Source organism: Teleopsis dalmanni, chromosome 2, assembly GCF_002237135.1.
Source record: "Teleopsis dalmanni isolate 2A chromosome 2, ASM223713v2, whole genome shotgun sequence".
NCBI classification, from domain to species: domain Eukaryota; kingdom Metazoa; phylum Arthropoda; class Insecta; order Diptera; family Diopsidae; genus Teleopsis; species Teleopsis dalmanni.
Window position 1 is genome coordinate 183,797,199 of NC_051847.1, and position 26,208 is coordinate 183,823,406.

Sequence of the window (26,208 nt, forward strand, 5' to 3'; positions counted from 1 at the left end):
TTTCTTTTGGCTCTTGTTTTTATTGAATTTGTTCTTTTTGTTGTTGTTGCTGTTACTGTGTTGTTGCTGTGCTGTTGATATACGTGAAAAACCATTGAAGAATTGCCCTAAGCACACAAAGAAGTCGCTATTATTATGGGATATAAGAATGACGGGATTTTCTTTTGTTATTGTTTTACACATTATCTCTTATTATAGGTACGGGTCAACAAACCAGATTCTGACCATTTTATTCAATGAATTTTTTTCTCTCCCTATCTATTTTTTTTTTAATTTTATTTTTTTTTAAATTAAGTTGGTAAATAGTTTGTTTGTTTTTGGAATTTGAATTTAATTGCGTTCGCGCTGTGTGGAGTCGATTATATTAGAAATTTTATGACATCCGTTTAATACATATATGAAAAGGTAATTTTCGAATAAAAAATGAAATTAACAAAGTGATTTAATTTAAATTAGTTTGATTTTGACAATAATTATCTCAATCTATACATAATTATGCTCTTTAAATTATTCCTATTATATTGGTGTCTTTAATTATAAAAATTCAGCGCTAATATAATATATATTTTATATCTAACACAACTTAGTGGTGGTACCATTATGAAATCTTGATTGCTTTAATTTGAAGGAGTATTTCTTAAAGACTTACCTCCAGTAATCAAGCTTTAACCCTAATCTATATAGACGTGTAGTTTGGTTTCTGATTTTGTGCAATGAGCCATTATGATGCCTATATTCTTTTGATCTTTAAGTTAAAATCATCTATTGACTAGATACAATTTTACATTAGCTCAGTATAATTAAACAGATAAATTATTTTTGCTTATTGTAATTATAATTGTAATTTGTAATTGTAATTACTAATTCTTACCTACCTGGTTCATTTATACTACAAACAATAATAGTGCGACAGGAGTTCTCACTGGAACATTGTTGTTGTGGATGTAGGATTTTGAACTGTCAGGTTCTGAAATTTAATAGATAGAATAAGTACAAAAGTATCTTACTTATATACAACATACAGGCCTGTACCCAGATTGGTTAGAGGTGTTTGCAGATTAAAATATTCTTTTAGATATGTAAATATTACAAAGAATTTATATATTTCGGTTAAAAACATTAAACACTTGTCTTCCGTACTTTCTTAAACTGTCGGCTTCTGAAACTTAATAAATATAATAAGTTTAGTAGAATCTGACTTAAGAGCAACGTGTAGCATTGTAACTAAACGAGTTAGAGGACTCGTGGTTGCAGATTGAAAATATGTAATATTTAAATATTCAATGTATTTTGGTTGAAAATTTAAAAAACTAATGTCCTGAGTCTTCCTAAGTTGTCGGCTTCTGAAATTTAATAAATAAAACAAATACAGTAATATCTTAATTATACACAACTTGTAATCATGTAACCAGATGGAGTGGGGTGGATCTTAACAGATTAAAAATATAATAATTATGTAAGTCTTCTCCTAGATATGTCAGTACTTTAAAGATTCACTGTGTTTTAGTTAAAAACTTAAAAAACTAGTCAAGGCAATAAAGGGATTTTATAATTTTTTAAACATTGTTTATTTTCAGATATACTTCTCTTTGATAAGTTATATCTTGGTAAATAAAATTACATTTAAAATTGATAACAAATTTAAAGAATCACCTTCACCTGAGTTACTTACTTACTCTATATTCTTCTTTTACACACTATCTTTTGGTAGTAAATGTCCACTTATTATCTCTTTATATATTTTATTAGGACCAAAATAAATCTATAATATTTTTCATGTTGTCTAATTCTACACTATCTCAAGTGTTTGTTGCTTAATAATAAGAAAGAAAGAAACTTTATTACTAAAGCATGTGCTAGGGGATAGTAATATATTGATAAAACATCATGGGCTATACTTAATACCAACGAAAAATGCAGTCGATATTCTTGAATTCTTGTGAGCAATGACATCAGACACCATATTACAGATTTACTTTATACTGTAAAGTACATCTGTAATACTTTACAGTATAACAGTATCTGTAATGTGTAATATGATCTTCAGATCGCAGTATTTTGCTTACAATATGTTCACATCTTATATTAATAATATTATAATATTTTTAGCCTTCACGATGTTGACCCATTAAATTTAAAGACCATATAACTATATATATATATATATATACATAAAAGGTAGAAAGGTTGTAGGTAGAAAAATATTGTAATTAAAATGAGAAATATTAATACTATATCGGAAATTATGTAATTTTAACATAACATTAAAATTCTTTGATGATAATTAGTATATTATCTTCAAAAAGCTTATTGTTTTTTTATTCTTAAGTGAGACTATTAGACTTCATTTCGCAACTAAGATTTCACTACTATCGTGATATAATATAACTTTAATTTATCGTAATGAAAAAAAAGAAGAATAAATAAATATCTGATAACGGGAGATTAAATATTTTAAAATAATAAAATTGTGTATATGATTATGTCAACATTGAAACATTTTACTATCAAAACTAAATTTGGCATGTATTATTAAAATTAAAGATAAAGAAAAGTGCGTTTCTTGTTTGATTGATATAATATAATATTTTTGCTTATAAGAACAGTATTACATAACTATTTTTTCCATAGCCCTTACAGGAGACCAACCTTAACAGACGCAAATCTATACCAAAAATTCTGACAATATTAAAATCATAAAAATTTTCATAAGTTTGAATAAATATAATTTAGATTAATAAGTAAATAAAAGTGAGCTAAAATTTATAGTAGTCGATTCTAAGTTTCAGTAGTGAATTAGTCCACTCCCAATGCCACTTGTTAGACTCATATAATGCAGACGATCATAAGATCCTTGATTACAACATATGTTTTTAGCTTTCAATTTATTAATTTACATTGAACGCAACAACAAGTGTTGTGATCGAGGATCTTATAATCGTCTGCATTATATGGGTCTAACAGGTGGCTATGGTGATTGATAACCATTTAATATTTTGTATAACCATGGCCCATATCGTTAAAGTACGGTTCCCGAATTCCATTGAAATTTTACGTTCATAAAGAAAATTAATCAAGCAGGCTTTCTCAGAATACGGAGATATTAGAACTGCTGTTCTAACTTTAACTTTTGAAGGATATAATTTTCAAGATATTGTAATTTAACAAAACTTTATTTATCAACAAAATAATGTATAATCCATGATGTATAATCCAAAAAATTATATTGGCAATAATTTTATTTTCAATTCCGTGAATTTTATCAATCATACATCTGTTTTGGAAACTACTAAATATCTATCAATGGTTGTGTTATTTAAATATTAATACAAATATCGTAAAATTATACATAATAATGCCTCAAACTGAACCCTACTTAAATTTCAATCGCAATTGATTCCTAATAAGACTACGGTTTTACCAAATTTTAACCTAAAGAATGTCAATATTACAGGTATATACTATATATTATATACTCATAAATTCTTTATATGAATTCATTTTATTTTGTGCTGACATTTGCTGCTGATTCATACAATATTGTTGTCATCATCACTGGCCTTATAAGACTAAATATTTTAAGCTTATAAAGTAAACAAGAAATATATAAATAAAATATCAGTAATAGGTCAGTTAGTTTTTGTTAAAGATTGAAACTGTATTGAGATTGTTTTATTATTAAATTAAGAATCTTAATTATGGTAATAGAGTAGGGTAAAATCACAGATATAATTATAAACCAAATGTCACACATTGTATAAAAAAGATTTATATATATTTTTAAATATCAAGTATCTCAAGTATAAATTCCTTAAATTATATTCAGCACTATTATATTTAACAGTATTAATTTTTTTTCAGTGACGTAGCCAAGAGGATAACATCTACCAGAAAATATTTTGTTTTATAGTGTTATTGCTTTGTATTCTCTATATATTTTAAACACAGGGCCATTATCTCTTAACGGTCTGGCTTTCTTCGATCTTAAACGATTTCTAATACACAAAATATTTAACATAGATTTTCGACAGAATTTGTTTAAATTAATTTTTAATTTAATATAAATTATATTCATTAAAAAAAAGTATTAAATTAAGCCATAATATTTTTGAACATAATTATTATTTATAGTTTTAGTGCTATTATTTATAGTTTTAGTGCTATACGGAGAAAAAAGACAACGTAAAATTTTTTTTTTTTGATTTTGATCTTACTTACTGCTGTCCTTCTCTTTTAAGTGGAGCATAGGGCTTTGTATCTGGCGCCCTTTTACTTCTGTCACCCTATTGCATCATCACTCCGTGCTCACCCCTAACACCGTTACTGAATACATACGCACTATGTTTAATAATAAATGCTATTCAAAATTGAGGAGATTTTAATAAGAAAGATTTGTAATAGGTAATATTATATCAAATGGTATAGCATGCTTCCTATATAAACTATACGAACTTCAATTAGATATCTTAATCCAATATATATTACTACAGCAAAATAAGGGGTCAACTTTAAATGTTACAGACCAGAATTTATATATAACTTTTATTTGGAATTGTCTGCCTCATTACATACTCTGCCTCATTACAGATTCATCGCAGACAGTACTTATATCAAGAAGTAAGCAATTTTTAAGATACCAAACTTTTTTAAGATACTAATATACTCTATTAGAGAATAAATAGAGATTTGACTTTAACAAATTTCATTTTGGCTTACTATATTAGTATTCCAGCATATATACTATGTATATATAATATACAATATTACTATGTAATATATTAGTATATATAGTATTCAAAAGCATACTATATCCTTAAAAATCTCTTAAAATATTAATTTTATTTGATTTCAATAAAAAACTAACTAAGAGGTGTGAAGAATATAGGTTCGGTAGAAAGTGATTCCTCTCGACTCTGTGATGAGGAGTAGGGAACATCAGAACATGTTCTATGCAACTGCCTAGGCAATACGTGGAGTTGACTGCCTTGGTAGATGGAACTTAGTTTCAAATCAAATAGGTAAAATTAAGCCCGCGGAAGCCCTAGGCTCCACTGGAAAATAAGGATGACAGAAGGAGAAAATTAAGCCCACAGCAATTACGAGATTTATAAATAGTCTAGAATTGTTTTAGTTGGGCCTTTAGGCGCATAATAGATCTTTTAGGTTGGCTTGCGTTCATAGCTTATTATTTAATAATAATAATTATAACTAAATGGTGCGATTGCACTGTTGAACAAGCGAAACGGCAACTGTTTACAAAAAAACCTTATAATAGCAGGGTCATCACTGTATCTAAATGAAAACATATACTCACATTTCATTGAGAAAAAATATAAAAATTACATTAATCTCTTAAATAAGTTTTATCTACAAACGGAGCTTTATTTTTTCGGCTATTAATTTTTCTTTATTAGATGAAGTGGTATTTAATATACAAACTTAATGAAAGACGTCAGCACTTTCTACACTATAAATGCAAATGTGGGAGATTTTATGGGATTCTTAAAATGTATTGTGTTTTTGTTTTTGTTTTCGTTTGCTCCGAGTTGCCTTGATTTCATTATTAGCATCTTTTTTTTTTTCTGAGTATTTTTTTTACACTTGATTTTTATTCTGCTCAGCAAGCGCCTCGAAAAGTAAAAACTCTTTATACAAACATATATACTTTTGTGTATGAAATTCACTTTCAACTATGCGCAATAGTCAAGTAGTCGCGTATCTTTGAAGTTCACGTATCTCAGAGATACAATTTTGCTATAACAATTGTGCTGGCGCAGTTGTTTTGTTATTTTATTTTGTTTGATTTTTTGTTTTTTTTGTGTTTTGGTTTAAAAAGTTGCTTTGCACAAATTCGGCATTGGACCTACACAAGTGTGGACAATAAAGTATTACCATAAGAGAAACTAGTTTTTCACTCTTCTTGGGAAATTTAATCAACGAAAAAAATTACATGCAAGAAAAACAATCCCAATATAAGTATGTACTTTAAGTGTTGGTAGCGAAATTTTTGCATGACCTAAAAATGACGAAATTTTTCTCAAGTCATAGGCTCAAGTCATTCGAATTTGAATCTGCTCCGCCACACGATAACCAAAACCAAAACGAATTTTTATCTTAAATTGAATAATGTCACGACAGTTTCTTAACCTCTTTTTTCAACAATCTCAACTCAACAATAACAATATTTTGCAGTTTTAAGTCTGACATGTTTCTTTCCCATGAGATATAGTTTCGTACTTCTACGTGCGGCACAAAAATCCGCTGAAGAATGCAGACGTCGATGTATCTACAGTTTGTTTTTTTTCTACTGTCATGTCTTGTGCATAGGTTCAGTTGACATAAAAACTAGATACATTTTTCTGTGCCTTACTGTTTATTTTTTTTTTTTTGTACTTATTTTAATTTTTGTTGATATTTTCAGCTTGCGTAGACATTTTTCCAATGTGAGTCGCACAATTCTTTACTTTTGTTGCATTCTTCGTGTGGTTTACATTAAATAAAACAATTTTTAAATTCCATACTGAGCCATGGGTAAAACTTTGGAGTGCATTTTTATTTACGGATTACACATATTGTTTAAAAAAATAAAAAAAAGAAATGAAAAGACATAAAATGTATGTACTTAAACCAATTCGTCTTAGACTCTTTTTTTTTTGTTTGTTATATACCAAAAGTTGTTATTGACTTGTAATTTGAAGCAATAAAGCTTAACAATTGCATTCATAAAAAAACAATTTTATTACCAATTCTGGTTTATTTGAAAAGGAAAATATAAAAAAAGGTTTCACAGTATTAAACTTTTATTACCAAAAAAAACATTTAATTACTGTGAACGTTTTTATTGATTTCAATTGAAAATGTTAAGTTATATATAGTTTGAAGAGAGATTAAACAATTTTTAATTAGTGAAAATTTATTATTTTTCGTTTATCTAACAACTTGATCTACAAAATTAAATTTAACAAAAATTTATGTTCCACTTGCAAGGAACCCTAGAGATTATCCTATTTAATTCAACTTATGCGCCGTAATATCTTGTAAATAAGTCCTAGCTACGTATACAGAGGCCCCATAAAATTATTATAACTTGTTTTATAATTCATTGTATGTATATATAGGTTCTACTTCCAAGGAACCCTAAAGATTATCCTATTTAATTCAATTTATGCACCGTGATTTCAATTAAATAAGCCCTAGCTTCTTATTCAGAGGCCTCTTTAAATAATTTATAATTTATTGTATGTATATGTAGGTTCCACTTGCAAGCAACACTAAAGATTATCCTATTTAATTCAACTTATGCACCGTGATATATGCTAAATAAACCCTAACTACTTATTTAGAGGCCCCATAAAATAATTTACAACTTGTTTTATAATTCATTGTATGTATATATAGGTTCCACTTTCAAGAAATCCTAATGATTTTCCTATTTAATTCAACTTATGCGCCGTAATATCTTGTAAATAAGTCCTAGCTACGTATACAGAGGCCCCATAAAATTATTATAACTTGTTTTATAATTCATTGTATGTATATATAGGTTCTACTTCCAAGGAACCCTAAAGATTATCCTATTTAATTCAATTTATGCACCGTGATTTCAATTAAATAAGCCCTAGCTTCTTATTCAGAGGCCTCTTTAAATAATTTATAATTTATTGTATGTATATGTAGGTTCCACTTGCAAGCAACACTAAAGATTATCCTATTTAATTCAACTTATGCACCGTGATATATGTTAAATAAACCCTAACTACTTATTTAGAGGCCCCATAAAATAATTTACAACTTGTTTTATAATTCATTGTATGTATATATAGGTTCCACTTTCAAGAAATCCTAATGATTTTCCTATTTAATTCAACTTATGCGCCGTAATATCTTGTAAATAAGTCCTAGCTACGTATACAGAGGCCCCATAAAATTATTATAACTTGTTTTATAATTCATTGTATGTATATATAGGTTCTACTTCCAAGGAACCCTAAAGATTATCCTATTTAATTCAATTTATGCACCGTGATTTCAATTAAATAAGCCCTAGCTTCTTATTCAGAGGCCTCTTTAAATAATTTATAATTTATTGTATGTATATGTAGGTTCCACTTGCAAGCAACACTAAAGATTATCCTATTTAATTCAACTTATGCACCGTGATATATGTTAAATAAACCCTAACTACTTATTTAGAGGCCCCATAAAATAATTTACAACTTGTTTTATAATTCATTGTATGTATATATAGGTTCCACTTTCAAGAAATCCTAATGATTTTCCTATTTAATTCAACTTATGCGCCGTGATATCTGTTAAATAAGCCCTAGCTACTTATTCAGAGGCCCCATAAAATAATTTACCTACAATGCATTTTATAATTCGGTGTACTTTGTATATATAAAATTATTTTTTAATATAATATTATTAGTTTTTAAGATTCTAAGAGTTATTATTAGGCTTTAAAGTGATTCAATAAAGACATAAAGACATATTAATAAAATAAAAAAAAAACTTGCAAGGAACCTTTTGACAGTCGATGATGTTGTTGAAATCTGCTTGTAAAATCCCTTTAGGGAATGGTGAAAACGGCACTTGGTCGACTTGATTGACGAGTGACTACAGGATCTGGCAGTTCTTGGAACTCACAGTCGTTGATAGATGGGTTAGCTTACGGTTGTACGGGAGTGTTACAAAAACTATTTGTTTTTCCTAATTCTGAAACACAATTGTTTTGTGGAAAGAAAAGAAAGTTAGAAATCAGCAGTGTTACCTACTTAGCACACTACGGTGGATCTAGAAAGATATATGAAACATATACGCAGTGTTATCGACTTAGTCACGCTGACCTACTAAAAAGCTGTAGGTAACGTTATCGACACTATGGTTGACCTATAAAGATATAAGAAAAATGTATGTAGTGTTATTGGCTTGGGCACGCTGACCCATTCAAAAGTTGAACGTAGTATTACCAACTTTAACACGTTGGTTTACTTATAAAAATTAACGAAACGGGAGTGAGTTTTCTATGTTTTTCTGCCAAAAAGAGATTTGAAAAAATTTAGCTTGAGATATCAACTAGACGTTTTACAATATGTCTTTCTAATATATTACTAGTATGAAGGTTTGTTAAAAAAAATCAATTCTGACTTAAGATTCTTAAACAATCTAAATAGACTTTTCAGTTCTTCCTTTCCTTTGTTACTAGTACTTATTTATGGCTACGATATTTAGCTACTTAGGAAAAAGTACGCTGACCTCTTAATCAAACTCGAGAGAAAAGTTATATTGAGATTTGTTCATATATGACAATCTCCTTTCCCAATATGTGAGGAAAAATGATTTTGAAGTTGGTGCAACCATGAACTGTATGTGATTTGGAATAAAGCAGATATAGTGATAAAAATATTATATGAGGAAATAGGAGCTCGCAAGAAAGGGCCTTTGTTGCAGATTTTTTGGTAGATAACATTTAGTTTGACTAGATCTGCGTCTGTAGGAGCTTAGAGCTTCCAGCCAAGTCGTACCCGACCGGTTGACATTGGATTACAATAGTTAGCCAAATTCATTGCAATTGAGATCAGGTTGTCAGGTGCCGGTAGTGTTGCAAAATTATATACTATCGCAGCCATATGTATTTCCTTTCGCAAATAATTTTTTTAATTGGAAGGGTAGTATAATTACACAACCACAATGCTACATATAGTATAATATAGAGGCAATAATAGAAAGGGTAAATTCTTCTTTTTTATTTAGGTTTAAAACCTGTTTATGCGAAAAGGTGGGGTGAATTAAACAATAATAATTTTTATCGATACACCTGCTTCAATGTTTTAGGGTTAAAATTATATATATGTCGTTTTTACTATGCATTTTCATAATTTGTTCAATTGTTAGCGTAAAATTTTGTTCTATAAACTTTGGTGAAACTATATATTATAAACTATATATATATATTCAAACAAAATAGAGTTCAGTTTTGATTTATTAAGACTTTGAACTCTGTTAATTATTTTGTGACTTTTTAATAGTTTGTTTACTGAAATTATGCTCTTTTTAGTATGTAGTTAAATAGTTAAACTTTTATGGAAGTTAAAATTAAACCAAAAGGTCAATATACAGGAAGACTCTAAAGTAAATGAAAAGATTATGTATCAGATTATGGCTTATTCAAGTCTTATTTATTAATTGCATGTACGGGTATTTTAGTAGTGGTTTCTTCTGATACTTTTATCTGTCAGTAAACTACACTTTCAGATTATTCTTTGAGCAATTTTAAATGTTTTTGTAATTTTTGTAAAAGCTTTTGTAATCCAATTAATAAATTACCTCCTAGTATGTTTATATCAGACAACACACTTGGCTATTGCACTACTTTAACATTTTAAATGCTGGGAAAGTCTTAAGTTTGTTTACATGCCATCAACAAAGTAATTTCCTTCTTGTTTACACAAATGTAAACATTAAATTTCTTCGAATATTTATAGAAGAACAGGTGGGCTTTACGCCTAATTACCTTAACAACTTCACAACAAAAGTAACATAAAGAGATAAAAATATCTCTCCATTTGCAAAGTACGTATATCATAGAATAATGAAATGCACTTAAACAAAGCTTTCAATTCAAAAAGAAAGTTAAAAAGTTGTAATTAAATTAATTTAATTTAATTATTTAAATATATAAACAATATTTCTTTGTTTACGTTGTATGATTAATTCATATTTTTTGAAATTTTTTCTTTGCAGATTACCATGCTGAGACTTCGAATGCCGTCCCAATTAAAAAGAAAAATTATAATTTTTAATGAATTAAATTATAAAATACTGCTTAGCAGATTATAGGCTATATGCGAAAACAACATTAATTCTGTGATATTTTCATTTGTTGATTTTAGCCGTCCAACACAGTGAAAATAGTTACAGATACAAATAGAATTCGCTGGAGATAAATTAATAAAAATACATCTTGGGCTATAAGCACTCGTGAAAAAAAATATTAAATCCCAAACTAGTTTTTTGTGTTTATCTGAAGCTTTAAAAAAATACTAATTTGTAACGATATTTGTTGCTTTTCTACACTAAAATGACAACGTCACAAGTTGATTTGCACACAAACACAAATCCGGCCAATGCCGCCGTTGGCGAATTCAGTGGAGGCAGTATCGGTAACAATGGAACTATCGACGAAGGCGTACTTAACGGAGTAAATGTTAGCAATGGCAATAGTAAAAATGCCAACAATAAACAAAATAATAACAGATTTACTAACAACGGCAGTGCTGCAAATATCCATCCAAAGAGTAAGTCATAAATTTTTTATTATACATAATAAAAGTTTCTAATGGACATAGTAAAAGTATATACTATATATTTCTCAAATAGTTATAGTTATACTGTTTTAATTTTATCCTTCAAAAATATTCTTAAAACAGCTTTATCATAAAAAAAGGTATATTTTTCATAAACCTAAATGCAAAGTTATAAAAATGAAGATCATTTGTAGCATTATAACATCAAATTCAAATTTCTTAACCGATAGTTTATAGGTCAATTTATTGGCTCGGTCAATAAAGGTTCCCATACTAAATTTTTTTTACTATATCGGAATAAATCTCAAATTTAAATTTTTCAATCGATCTTTTATAGACCAATTTATTGACCGAGAAAGTTGCCTATAATAGACTTTTTTTATTATATCGGAGTAAACCTCAGATTTCTCAAACGATCAACCGATAGATCAATTGTTTGAACGAGAAAATTTCCATCAAAATTTTTTTAAATAATACCAAAATAAATATAAAATAAAAAATAAAATATCAAATTTTGACTACTCAGCCGATCTTTTATAGTTCAGTTTATTGCTCGCAAAAGCTTTTTATAATAAACTGTTTTATTATATCAGAATAAACCTCAAATTCGGATTTCTTCACCGATCTCTTATAGAACAATTTATTGATTGAGGAAGCTTCCTATAATAAACTTTTTTTTATTATATCAGAATAAACCGCAAATTCGGATTTCTCCACCGATCTCTTATAGAACAATTTATTGATTGAGGAAGCTTCCTATAATAAACTTTTTTTTATTATATCGGAATACATTCCAATTTCTCCACCGATCTTTTATAAATCAGTTTATTGATTGAGAAAGCTTGCTATAATAAACTTTTTTTATTATATCGGAATAAACCTTAAATTCCAATTTCACCACCGATCTTTTACAGATCAATTTATTGATTGAAGAAGCTCTATATATATAATAAAATAATTTATATAATATAATAATATTATTTCGGAATAAAATTTTATATATTTGTCTACTGCTAAAATTAGGCATCTTTCAAAATTCTACACCTACACATTTTCATTAGTGGCCGAAATCCGATCCTTAAATATTTTTCCAGATATAGCGAGGATGGTGTAATTACTCTGTAAGATAAGGTTGGAGTGACGGCCTTGTACATCAAAAATAACTTGAGCTCAAGTAATGACCCGTTTTGTTTTACCAACGATTAGCGTTGGTAAACGCAGACTAAAAAGAACCTCAAGTCAAGTTTTCAAAAAAAAATAGTTAAATGAAATCAGGAATTTAGAGTACCTAATTTATCACTCCAACAGGAGTGATACCCCAAGCTCTACTTGTGATATTTACAAATAGAATTTGTAACTATTACTTCTCTTGCTATTATAAATACCTATTTGTATATACATACGGATGTTATCCCTAGGGAAATTTAATCAAACGAGTACACCTCAATGATAGGGACCAACTGCTTAAAAGTAGTAGGCACCGCAAGACATATATTGGTGTTGAAGTCAATGACTTGATGCACCAACTTCTTGTTTAGTTTTAAAATCATCATTGTACCAGAAGAGGATCTTCGGTCTCAGACTATGTGTCCCATATGTTTAATCTAACATTGGCCTTAAGAGGTGTACTATAAATTAATTTTTTTTTGTTGTTTTTTCCATTGTCTTTGGAATTACATATCTTTTATAATTTATAATTCGTTATTGTCTATTCGAATGAGCATTTCTCCAACAAATAAGCTTACGGTGGATGCAACAAATTAATTCTAAATAAAAACGCATTAGCTTCTTCCTGTTTATGCCATAAGTTTGATTAATCGTTTTTAATTTTTTTAAACCGTTAAAAAGCAAAATCGAAACTAAAAGAAATTAAACGATGTTAACTTGTTCCGTTTAAGAGAGCTGCACGCAACAGTTTCGTTCATACCGAAATGAGTTAACAAAACTTTTAAAGTAAAGGTTTAGAAAGGGGATTAAGCCGTTTCTTTTTTCAGCGATTTAACAGCAAATTAAGTCAACAATTTATTGAGATGTTTTAGCTGTATTTAGTTTTTATTTTTTAGTTTTTATTTTTCTGCTGTTATGTGCTGTTAAATTTGCCGTTTTAAGTGTTGAGACAAGTGTTGCAACTCTCTTGCATGTTTGAGATACATTTTGCAACATATTTTAATTGCTTGTAATAGCCAACAAACAACAACTACAAATTGTTTACAAAAATATTTGGTGCAGTTCAGCTAATGTGAATAAAAGTATTGAAAATATTTCCTGAACTTACATTGAATGTTTACCTTTTTGTTAAAGCTGTAGTTTAGCTGATATGGATTCATTTTAATGGAAAGATTATTAAAGTTCAGGGTAACTTTCCTATTTCCTACCTGTTTTAACATAAACATTAAACTATATATAGACATGTGAAAGTGATTGCATTGTAATTAATCGCAATGTGTTAAGATTTAAAGCAGACTTTATTTGATGTTAATAATGAGGGTTGTGTCAAAATAGCGGCCTTTCTTATCCGCTTAAATGCCTAAGTTGAGTAATGCAACGAGTACAACTCAACTCGTTAATTTGGGTTCGCTGATGCTATTGATCGCTATATGGAGGGTTTTAAAGACAGAAGTGGTCCCAGAAAAAAATTATGCAGCTCATCAGGAGTCAATATACGGACTGTATAGCAAGTGTTGTCAAACAATCAAAACTTTTTAATATTAATCGGTGTTAAACAGAGTTGAGAGTTGTTTTTAATAGGTTATAATACAGTTATGTTACATATAATATAACAAATATTAGGAGGAGATTTCCTATTATTTGCTTGGATGAATAAAGGATTATTATGCGAAGGCGGTCAACATTGACTAAAAGAGTATATAAAAGATTTAGAGTTGGACATGTTATATTACAACAAATAGTAGGAGGAGAGTCCTTATTATTTTCTTGGAACTATTATTTCGGATTGTTATGCAGAGTCGATCAGCATCTGCAAGACTTGAATTATGTGGATAATATGTTATTGACACAATGAAGACCCTATGCTAAGTGAATTAGGCGTTCTGACAATCGCAACAATTACACATAAACATCGATAAAACTTAAATAAATAGTAAACAGTAAAAGACTTAATACCACCAGTTTTTACTATGAGTCAGAACCTCTTTTTTCCTACTTGTGAAACAACGTTCCTGTTGATGGTAATGCTATTTATAATACACACTGTAAAGTTCAAAAAACACATTGTTTTACGATTCGGATAATTCTTTCTGCTCCCTAAGAAACATCATTCCTCTATTAATGATGATTGTTCATTGTTACCGAGCAAAGTAGAATAGGCGCGTGTCGTCTTTATAAATTTCCATAATATGTAAAATTCTAACGAAAGCCCATTTTCCTAACAGATGTCAAAATATAATATTATTTTATTGTTCAAGAAACACGACTGAGTAACTGGCAAATCAAGCAAAAAATGTAAAGGTTTATGAACCGCATTAAAATGAAAATATTGGGGCCCAGAACCATGTTAAATAAAGAGATGATGCAAATAACAAATCAAAAGCATGTTAATGTTTAAAGTTCAAAATTTAATTATAATTTAATTTAATTAATGTTAGTTATGAATACTCAAAGCAGCTGCATGATAAACAATGTTAAGCAACGTTGAAATATAGCTGGTGGCATTCTAATATAGTTTCGCTATAGATAATTTTCGGTCCGTCGCTCAAAGTAGTTGGCGACGCAACAGAACGAAAATCATTTGGAGAGGAACTGTATATAATAATTCCCGACATTTTGCTAGAAATACAATAAAACGCAGTTAACAGTTTATGTTCTCGACTTATACATATATAAAGAGTAGGTTTCTTATATGTTGTATATACTTTGCATAACTTATATGCCTATATGGTATATGTGTTTCACGTAATTAAAAAAAAACAAAGCATTATTTTTGTATAAATTTATTTTATACTTTATACATGAGAAGTGGATAACAATAATTTATTTTAAAGTAAATTTTAAAAGGTCTAACATTATATACATTTGATCTATTTATATTTGTGATAGCGGTAATTGCTGGCGCACTTTCTTTTTTGTACCGATTTTTGTCCCGAGTTACGCCGAGTCTCCTCATAAATCGAAGAAAGTGAACTTGTTGGTGATAAAATACTGTTGAGATTGGATAAAAAAGTATTATAATTTAATAGACCCATATGCCCATTGAATATGATATCGTTTATTAATTTTTTTGCTAATAATTTTTGTCTTTCTTCCATATCGGATAATTCGTGAGCCCAGACTTCTGCAATTTTTGAATTAATATCACTTGAGGATTTATTAAAATGCGTTGCTGTTGGAGAAATCGGTTCACTTTGTTTTTTAATTTTTTCAGTCGTACTACTATAGCTAGTTGTTTTATACGATTGCTGTTTATAGGTTTTTGCATGCTGAAGTAATTAAATAAATAAAAAAACAAAGAAATTATATATAGTGTAGAGCCCGATTGACGGCAAATGCCATAATCGTATAAGGATAAAATTAGATATTATGTAAATGAAGTTAGGTTTTTCTTATTAGTTTTCTTATAATTATTTATAATATTTATGTTTTATCTTATATATATATTTCTTCTGTACGTGTGTTGACAGTGAACTCCTCCTAAACGGCTGAACCGATTTTGATGAAATTTTTTGTGTGTGTTCAAGTGGATTCAAATAAGGTTTAGATTCACAATTTGGCCCACTGGATAACGTCTTTTTAATTAATTTTTTATTTTTTGGTATCCATATACATTTATATTAGAAATTTAAAATTTATCCATGCTTACTTTGATTTGTTTAAAAAGTTTAAAATCTCTAAAATGAATCGTAAAATTGCATAGCTTAAATGCATTTAAATTCCGCAGTATAATTATAGGGGAGCCAATTTTTAATCTTAAGTTATGTGGTGGTATTCCTGGTAAATCCAGCGAATTCAAAAATTCCACAGGATAGTTGAACGATTCATTTTAGAGTTTAAACTTTTTAAACAAATCAAAGTAAGAATGAATAACTTTTAAATGTCTAATATAAATGGACCAAATTGTGAATCTAAACCATCCTTGAATTCACTTGAACACACACAAAAAAGAAAAATTATATATATAAAGATATAAATAACATACAAAAAACAATGCCACGTCTTCGTGGACAAGGAGAAAATATTGGTCGAGCGACTCGGAATTCACAATTACTCCAGAACCGTCGGTTAAATAGATCGGCAGAAAACAATGAGAATGTAAGAAACCAGGATACAATCACACGTGTTAATGAAAGTCAAGAGCAACGCAAATAACGCCTTCGAGCTAATGCATTGAGACAAAGACTGGCCCGTCCACGAGTCACCGACATATTCAGAACACGTGAACAACAGCGTTTGCAAGTGTATCGGGCATTTTTTTTTTTTTTTAAATATCTATTTTATTTATTGAATCTCTTTTATAAGAAGATTTACAATAAGTATTCAAATCTTAAAAAAACTAAAGCAAACAAATGAACTGACAATTATAAATGCAGTTAATTGATAATAATTAAAGTTAAAGTTATTTCATGAAAAGCAAAGAATAAAGAAATAAATAAAATAAAATAAAAAATAAACGAAAAAGAAAAAAAAAAGTATATTAAATTGAAGTAAATTAAAGTTTAAATAAGGTTGATAATAAGTAAATGTATAAAGATAGAAAAAGGAATCAGTGCGTTGGTACATCTTTTCTGCTTAATCTTGACGAAGGCCGCGTTAGCAATAGATTCCTTGCAAGGTGGTTCGGATGAATCGGGCATTGACACGTTCATCATTTCATCACCTTGCGTTTGAATATGAGTCGGTTATCGACTATTCGTCACATTCACGAATTGTAATCGGTGCTATGAACAAACAGTGCCAACACTGTCATGCACTCAAATACAAAGGGGAATCGGCAGGTTTCTGCTGCGCATCTGGAAAAGTTGTATTGCCACCATTGAATTCGCCGCCAGAACCAATGAAAGCACTATTGGCTGGAGCTACATCTCAATCTAAATTGTTTTTTCGTAAAATTCGCAAATTCAATTCGTGCTTTCAAATGACATCATTTGGAACAACAAAAATCGTTCAGAATTAGAATGGCCGCAATTTTCAATCAACATTTAAGATTCAGGGCTAAGTGTATCACCAAATTGGTTCTTTAATGCCGATGCCCAATAACGATCCCAAATTTCTGCAAATCTACTTCATGGGTGATGAGAAGTAGCAAATAAACGCACGTTGCCAGTACAACCATATCGAGCAGATGGAGGAGCAAGAAATTGTGGGTATTTTAGAACCGTTTTTAAAAAATCACAACCAGTTGGTCCAGTTGTTCAATACCGTTTCAAACCGACTGCTAAACGACAACTATACAATCGTCATAAAAGCAGACAAAGTACCATCTGGGCAGCATGCGGGCCGATATAATGCACCGACTATTAATGAAGTTGCAGTTGTTATGGTTGGCGACGCATTTGAACGTCAAGATATATGAATACAACGCAGAGATAACACATTGCATACGATTGATGACAGTTATCGCTCTTACGACGCTTTGCAATATCCATTGATATTCTTTTTTCATTTAAAATGTAGTGCTTATAAGGATTTGAAAATATTTGTAACATAAGTAATGCATGTGGACTTTTTGTAGTTCAAAAGAAAAAATCAATTCAAAATAATTTTCGTATTAAAATGCTAAAGGTTAAGTTGAATAACAACAAATATTATAACTCAGCTGAGCCAGGAAAATTAATTGCAAGGGGAAACAACGTTCGTCGGGTCAGCTAGTATATTATAAATTATTGAAAATGTTAATTTTGTAAATGTAAATATAACCTAAATTTAATAAAAGAAATACTACTACTACTACTATATAGTGTAGAGTTTACTTATACCTCATTTATACTATCTGTGCACAGAAGAAATTCCCTGTCATCGAACGATGATTCGGTTAAGTCATCAATAGGCAAGTTATTTAAATTATCATTTGACAACTTACTTAAATCAGATTTTATATCAGTAATCAATTCAATATTTTTATTATTGAAATTAATATTAACTTTAGAATCCTCTAGTTGTGGCGTTTGCTGTTTACAGATATGTGAGGAGTAAATAAAAGCAAATTATAATAAAACAAATATATTATAAAATAGTATCAATACTTACTTCATTGATACTACCTGCATAACCTGAAGGTGTGTCATCTGTTATAAATTCCGCATCATCAATCGACGATTCATTGAAATTTTCAATGAGTGAATTACTTAAGTCATTATTTAAGGATTTATTTAAGTACGATTTTGTGGGAGTCAACAATTTAATTTTTTTGGGCGCTAAATTATATTCTGTAATATTTACAGTTTCTTGCGGTTGTTGTTTACACATGCGTTGGTCCTAAAATATTTCATATAATCATAAAATATAAACATTATAAAATAGAATGTACTCACTGCATTGATACAGTTATCACTACATAAAGGCTTAACGTCTCTGAGGAAATCCATTGCATTAAAGTAATACAAATTTGCTCTCGTAAAGTCTACTTTTTTACCGCTTTTTTCCAGTTCTCTCATACGTTTCACTTCACGCCTATAATTCGTCCGTAAAATATTAATTTTCTTTGATAAACACTTTTTAGTGGCGTTTGGATATTTTTCTTGGAATTTTAATAAAAGCCTATCATATTGAGCATTTTTAACGCTTAACGTCTTGTAGTCCTTGCTATTTACATCCCACAATGCCGGCAAACTGCGATAGACATTCAGTAGTTCTATTATAAAATCTGTTTGTTCCGTATACATCATTCTATCTAGATATTAAAAAAAAACATCAATTATTGATTTATATGTTCATTATTTTTAGTAGATGAAATTCTTAATTATATTAAAATACATACATATGTATATGTCTACTATTTATAATTATTCTTATAACAAATTTGAACAATAAATTGTATAGAAAGAAAACCAATACTTACTGAAAAATTCTACACTTTTTCAAAATTCTACAAAATAAGAATTTTTGGCAGTCCGTACACGTGTTTAACGAATAAACTCTCAGCTGAACTGATTGCTTGCTTGCTCAAGCAGGCGTATGTACACCAGCGTATATTGATTGAGGAAGACGACAGTATGCAATCTTAGAAGGAGAAAAATGTAGTTAAATGTATTCAGCATATTATTGAAGGTCAAAAGGCTTGATGCTACATTTTGTATTAAATACATTTATGTGTGTGTGTATTAACACATATTAACACATGAAAAAATATTTATGTTGATTCCAGCAGGTTAATAGGTTTGCAACTAAAAATATTCATATATGATTGTGGTGGTTGATTCAGGCAGCGTTCATTTCAGTTCAACACATATTAATAGTGTTGTAAAACGTTAATACTTAATAGTGTATTTGTTCGTTGTTTCCCAGCTGTTTATGCATTTTATTCTTTGTATTTTTAAACGTTTTAGTGGTAACGAAGTCAGTAGTGCCTATTATGGATTGTCGAGAACAGAAATATTCCACGAAAACTTATCCCATATTATTATTGAGTTTTATTAATTATAATGTATTGTATATACATATAAATGAGCTCAGTTCAGCACTGACTGCATGCGTAAGTGCAGTGAAAATGTTTAATTCGTATCCTATATAAATATTAAGTAGAATAGTTTAAATGCATTGTTGCTATTTTTGTTATTAATGGATATATGAATAAGTAGTCTATAATTTCTGTTATTACAAAAAAAAAAAACCGGCGTGCCTGGTAAAACAAAATCGTGCAAAAAAATTAAAACTACCTAAGATGAACCTGAGATTTCGCAATAAGAACGTTTACAATATCTAATTTACTAATTTAAGTAAATGAAACTAGTAGAAATTTAAATGATTTAGAAATTTTTTTTTTATTTTCTAAAGAAAAATATTGATTTTATATAGTTTGATTTTTTTATTTTATTTCTATTCAAACAAATAAATTCTCTTTATCGTTTGAATTTAATCTTCACATTAATAAAGTTATATACATATGTACATTATTCTTAAAACTAATTTAGTTCGACACTCATTAACTATAAGTCCCCGTTTTTCTGCAAAATTAAAATGCAGTTATAGTTTTTCATTCCATATTTTATCACTTTAGAGTAAACAAATTATGTAAATTATACAAACATATAAAAAAAATAAAAAATTCTTTTTAAAATGAATGGATTGTCCAAATACATATATACACATAATATGTTTATAAATTATTTTGTTTTACACGCATGTTCTCACTTACAATAAATTTTAAAATGCTTCATTTCTTCATAACTGGACTATAAACTGTTATATCGGTTCTTCTTCAATATCTATAGTAAAATCAAAATAATCACTAGATGTTTTATTTGAATTATGAAATGATTTCCCTTTATCATCTCTAGTAAAATCCAAGCAATTTACTGTTATATCGGTTCTTCTTCAATATCTATAGTAAAATCCAAATAATCACTAGATGTTTTATTTGAATTATGAAATGATTTCACTTTATCATCTCTAGTAAAATCAAAGCAATTTACTGTTATATCGGTTCTTCTTTAATATCTATAGTAAAATCCAAATAATCACTCGATGTTTCATTTGAATTATGAAATGATTCCGCTTTATCATCTCTAATAAAATCCAAGCAATCACTCGATGATTCATTTAAAACAGTAATTGGTTCTCTTTTACTGTCTGCACTAAAGCTCAAATAATCATTTGAAGATTCATTTAAGTTATCAATAGACAATCTATATAAGGTGTCAGAAGTTTTATTGAGATTATCATTTGAAGATTTACTCAAGTGTGCTTTTAAAGCTAAAATCATTTTATGTTTTTTTTCCATTAAATCCATCTTTTCTTTAGGGTCTGTTGGTTGTTGTGGGAACTGTCGTATGCGATGTATGCGATTATGCTTAAAAGTGATAGTAATTTCATAGTAAAGAAATATAAATATTATTGAATAGAATGTGTGGTATGTACTTACTTTATTGGTACTATTCGCATAGCAAGGAGGTTTAATATTTCTAATAAAATCCAATTTATTGAAGTAATACAAATGTCCTTCAGAATCATCTACTTTTTTGCCGCTTTTTTCCAATTCTCTTCTACGCCTCACTTCACGTCTGTAGTTTATACGTAAAATACTAATTTTCTTCGATAGACACCTTTTAGTTGCTTTTGGATATTTTTCCTGATATTTTAATAATAATTTGTCATATTGAGCATTTTTAATATTTAAATTTTTATAATCGTTACAATTGGCATCCCATAATGCCGGAAGACTGCGATAAACATCCAGAAATTCTAATATAAAATCTTTTTCTTTCTTTTCCATTTTTTTTTTTCTATTTTTTCTTCATATTACAAAAACATGTAATATTTATTATTTTTTTTTTAATTTCAAAAGTAAAGTGCCACAACAACAAATAATAAATAATTAATTTCTTTAATTAATCTCTTTTGTGTTTTTGCATTTTAGTACAAAATAAATAATGCAATGAAATTATAAATGCAGTTGAAGTATATTCTTATAATAATTTGTAGATTTTTTATTCGAATAACACAAATTTTTAATGTTTATAATAATTAAACTAACTGAAAAATTTAAAAATAACACAAAAGTCTTTTAAAACAAAAAAAATCTGTTTATCAGTCCGCACACGTGTTAAACGAATAAGTGTTCTCGACTGAATTGATTGCTTGCTCAAGCAGGCGTATGTATACCAACATGCATTGGTTGAGGAAAGCGATAGCACGATAACTTAGAAGAGGAAAAATGTAGTTGCGCTGCAAATACATTCAGCACAACGAGAAGGTCAGAAAGCTTGACGTAAATATATATGTGTTTGTGTGTTTGCACACAATCGCTGCTTGAAATAGCACTAATTTAATAAAAACGTTGAGTTCAATTACAACACCCAGTATATTTGCAAGCAATTTGTGGTTGATTCAGCTAGCGTTCATAGCAATTGAAAGTAAGCATTATTGTATATTAGATGTAAGGGCGAGGGAGGGAAGTCACGTGAATTGTTGTTTTTGTTTCTGAACAGTTTTTGGATTTTTGCTTTGCTTAGAAGTTTAATATTTTCTAAGAAGTAAAGGTAAATAAATAAAAAAGATTAGAACTTTTTTATTTATTATTTTATGAGTAGATATTTTGTTGTTATTTTATATTTTTTTATTAATATATTTTTTTATTATTATATTTTTTTATTATTATATATTTTTATTATTATTTTTTTTATTATTATATTTTTTTATTATTATTTATTTTATTATTATATTTTTTTATTATACTTTTTTATTATTACATATTTTATTATTATATTTTTTTATTATTATATATTCTTATAAGTATTTTTTTTATTATTATATTTTTTTATTATTATTTTGTTTTATTATTATTTATTTTCTTTGATTATTTTTGTTATTATTTGTTATTTTTATTAATTATTTATATTTTGCTATATTATTTTCTAATTAAATGAATTTTTTAAGTTAAATTCTGATCAGGGAGAGTGAGTGCGTTTGCAATATTAATCAATAATATATACAGGTTACTAAAGAAAATTCACTTGAAAAAAATTTAAGATCGATTATTTTTTATTTATATTATTTATTTATTTTAATTATTTATCATTTATTTATTTTTATTATATATCATTTATTTATTTTTAATATTTGTTATTTATTTATTTATATTTTTTATAAAGAGGGTTTTTCGAACAGTAGTGAATTACAACAACAAAAATTCATTTTATATTATTTTAATTAATTGAATTTTAGGCTGAACATACAACTGTTTCGAGTATTGCCAAATACCCATCATCAGTGACCTGGAAATAATTCTTGTATTTAATTATTCGTAAATAATTATTTTTAAGACTGTAAGTACCAGGAATCGAATTCGGGTCCTGCCAAATGTGAAGCTCAGAATCAGCGCACCTTAACCAACTGACCCTAAGCCGTACTTCACTTTTTATATTTTTTTATATTTTTATTATTTATTTATTTTTTATATATTTTTCATATATATTTTATATATTTTTTATATAGTTTTCATATATTTTTATTATTTATTTATTTTTTATATATGTTTATTATTTATTTTTCTATATTATTTTCTAATTAATTGAATTTTTCAATTTTTTCAATAATTACTTCTGATCGGAGAGAAGAATTTTGTTTTAGGTCTAGCAGACAATTTTTTATAAAGGTTTTGTGCATATGATCGATTTACCATTTGACTAGAGCTAAACTTAATATGGTCGATTTATAATTTGAATAGAACTAAACTTAATAACATAGTTACACACTAAAATTTATTTAGAAATAAAAATACAAACACTACATCAATTCTATTTTATTTTTGTGATCAAACTTTAGATACATTCTTGATATCCGTAGTAATAACCTGAATTTAATACAGATAGTAAGTGGTTGCTCTTATATTTTCACCAAGTACAATGGCATTTAAAATTGCGAAGTTATATTCATGTTCACCTAACAATATTAGGGTCGTAGTAGGACAAAGAAAAGACCAGAAATACATTGAAAACTTGCATATGTTCCTTTAAAGTTGTTTGGCAAATGTTATCATCTAAAGCAGACTGCTTTCGGTCGTAGTGTTGTGACCAACCAGAGAGGTTGGTTGACTGGTACCTTTCTGTATAAAGTTGAATGCTAACAAATGCAGGTATGTGCCTAAAGAACACATTTACTTTTTTCATTATTTATTGTTTCGAAATGTGTTGTTAGTTACAGGAAATGCGTCAAAGTTAGTTATTAGGGTATGACTAAACTGCTAAACATAAGCATTGTCTTGCTTGTAAATATCATGTTTCTCTTTGCCGGTTTGTTAGTTTTTCTTGCCATTGCAATTTGTTAAGTCATAATTTTTAGTTTACTTTGTGTAAAATATTAAAATAAACATTATTTGGTTTTATATACTCTTGTCTAGTGCATTAAATAAACATAATTATATGTTTACAGCAAATATTTATCATTCCTTTCAAACCTTTCTATTTTTAGGAAGCGTTTCAGTGGTTACTGATATGCTATAATGTAGTAAAGTTACTAACATATTTTTTAGATTATGTAAAATTCGTATTATAATTACATTTTTTGCCTCTCTGAATATATCAAATATTTTTTTAAATGTAAAAATGCTCTACATAAAGATTTCATCAGTGAATTTGTATGCTATATGTGCTGCTTATTGAATATACAATTCATATAATAAATAGATATATGTCTTATCCATTTCGTGAACCTAATTCAGTAACACATATAGATCAGATAACGATCAGAATGGATTATATATTTACTTTTACAGTATAGATCGTGTAGCAATCGCTGAACTTTTACAAAACTACGGTTTATATTTATGGCTTATGGAATATATTAAGTAACAAAATTTTTGCATTTGTTGTATAGAAAATTTATAAATAAGCGTTGAAGGACTATTGCATTCATAAAGAGCAAGACTTCTAATATATTGGTGTCGTAAAGGTGATGAACAAACCACCACTTGACTTTTGTAAGATTACACAAAGATGATAGTATTAATACGAACAATCCTTAAAGTATTTACACTTTTAAAATGAACACCCGTCAATGAAAACATCCTCAAAAGTATCTAGTACTATAGATGTATCTTGGAGAACATTTAAATGATGTGTTTTACACTTAATAGGATGGTGCAAATAATAGGTCAGGTTAGGTTATAACGGCGATCCCTATGGGTAGATATAATGGAAACTCAGGATTTAAAACCACCTAAAACATTTGGCGAAGTTTAAAATGCGGTTTAATAAGAGGTTTTGTAATTGATCAAGATCCTTAAGAAAGGGGGCTGTTAAAGTGTTAAGCTGGGCAAAGACGAAATAGTTGAGAGGCAATTTCATCGTCTTCCCCACAGCAGCGACAGATATGATTATGATTCAATCTTCTTGCATAGTGCCATAGCTTGCAGTTACCTGTAAGTAAACCTACTATAAGACTGATATCTCTACAGGTCATCTTAATGAGAATATTGGATTTCCTTTCAGTGAAAAGTGACCAGATTGCATACAGATGCCTGAATATCGTTGAGTCTTCCCATCTTTTATTTAAAATTTCAGCATACACACCATTCGAAATAGTCGCATGTTCAGTCGAAGAATTCATTTAAGTAAAAACTACAATTTTGTACTTGTAGTTACCCTAACTATTTAGCCCATTTCTTATTAAAAACATTATTTTGTTAATTTTATTTTAAATTATATAATTTTTAATAAAAGATTAATAATATTTTAATAATAATTTTTAATTTGCTTGCTTGTAGCAAAAACTTAAAAAAGTTGCCTGCAAATTTTTTTTTTTTTTTCATTAATTATAATAATTGTTTACTTTCACATGCTATTTTAATTATCTCCACATTGTTGTCTATGTACAATAATAACCTCAATTAATTTTAAACCGTAAATGCATATCTTTTAATTAATAAAAAGTTTAATTAAAATTCGATTTTATTTGCAGTAGCGAAAATGTTTTAAAAAAAACATTAGTCATATGTTGAAGTTACTATTTTTTTTTAATTTGTTCATAACATAGATTTATTTAATTTTTCTTTTAGATTTTAAATGAATACAATCTTTATAAATAGTGTTTTTTATGCATATACATATACCAGTGTTATATTATCTTGGGAATATATTTAAAGTAAATGAGGTTTATAACTATCGTGTACGATCACGCTTCTCAGACAAAATGGGTAAACGAATAAGTTATGTTTTTACCATAATTTTTATATTGATTTTAAATCATACTACTGTTGTGGATCTTCATATTATAATATATATATATTTAAATT

At 28.0% G+C, this 26,208-nt stretch overlaps 3 protein-coding genes across 6 annotated transcripts in view; 1 reads left to right on the forward strand and 2 right to left on the reverse strand.

The window, feature by feature from the left end:
* Positions 1–26,208, forward strand: part of LOC119673903 (putative uncharacterized protein DDB_G0282499) — a 51,957-nt gene that overhangs the window by 453 nt on the left and 25,296 nt on the right. For both annotated transcript variants that reach the window (XM_038085007.1, XM_038085008.1), the window contains exon 2: positions 10,744–11,297. In XM_038085007.1, the coding sequence (XP_037940935.1) occupies positions 11,081–11,297 (217 nt within the window). In that variant the 5' untranslated portion in view covers positions 10,744–11,080. The remainder of the gene's footprint in view (positions 1–10,743; positions 11,298–26,208) is intronic.
* LOC119673904 lies at positions 15,290–19,969 on the reverse strand. 2 transcript variants are annotated; one of them, XM_038085010.1, is made up of 5 exons: positions 19,318–19,969; positions 18,791–19,149; positions 18,507–18,734; positions 18,236–18,427; positions 15,290–15,742 (listed from the first exon to the last, which is right to left on the reverse strand). In XM_038085010.1, exons 2-5 carry the CDS (start codon positions 19,142–19,144, stop codon positions 15,344–15,346), a joined length of 1,173 nt encoding a protein of 390 aa, XP_037940938.1. In that variant the 5' UTR covers positions 19,145–19,149; positions 19,318–19,969; the 3' UTR covers positions 15,290–15,343. The 2 variants fall into 2 exon arrangements, with proteins under 2 accessions (XP_037940938.1, XP_037940939.1); XM_038085011.1 differs by lacking the exon at positions 18,236–18,427 and having other exon boundaries at positions 19,318–19,967.
* Positions 20,601–21,701, reverse strand: LOC119673905. Of its 2 annotated transcripts, XM_038085013.1 has the most exons (3): positions 21,612–21,689; positions 21,340–21,546; positions 20,601–21,267 (listed from the first exon to the last, which is right to left on the reverse strand). In XM_038085013.1, exons 1-3 carry the CDS (start codon positions 21,648–21,650, stop codon positions 20,893–20,895), a joined length of 621 nt encoding a protein of 206 aa, XP_037940941.1. In that variant the 5' UTR covers positions 21,651–21,689; the 3' UTR covers positions 20,601–20,892. The 2 variants fall into 2 exon arrangements, with proteins under 2 accessions (XP_037940941.1, XP_037940940.1); XM_038085012.1 differs by having other exon boundaries at positions 21,340–21,701.

Bases quoted from the DNA above. Each gene is read 5' to 3' on its own strand.
- LOC119673904 (XM_038085010.1), bottom strand. From the start codon at position 19,144: ATGATGTATACGGAACAAACAGATTTTATAATAGAACTACTGAATGTC. The intron at 18,428-18,506 runs GTAAGTATTGAT...ATCTGTAAACAG, and splicing joins ATGCAGGTAGTATCAATGAA to CAAACGCCACAACTAGAGGA. The intron at 15,743-18,235 runs GTATAAGTAAAC...TAATTACTTCAG, and splicing joins GCACAGATAGTATAAATGAG to CATGCAAAAACCTATAAACA.
- LOC119673905 (XM_038085012.1), bottom strand. From the start codon at position 21,690: ATGGAAAAGAAAGAAAAAGATTTTATATTAGAATTTCTGGATGTTTAT. The intron at 21,268-21,339 runs GTAAGTACATAC...ATCACTTTTAAG, and splicing joins ATGCGAATAGTACCAATAAA to CATAATCGCATACATCGCAT.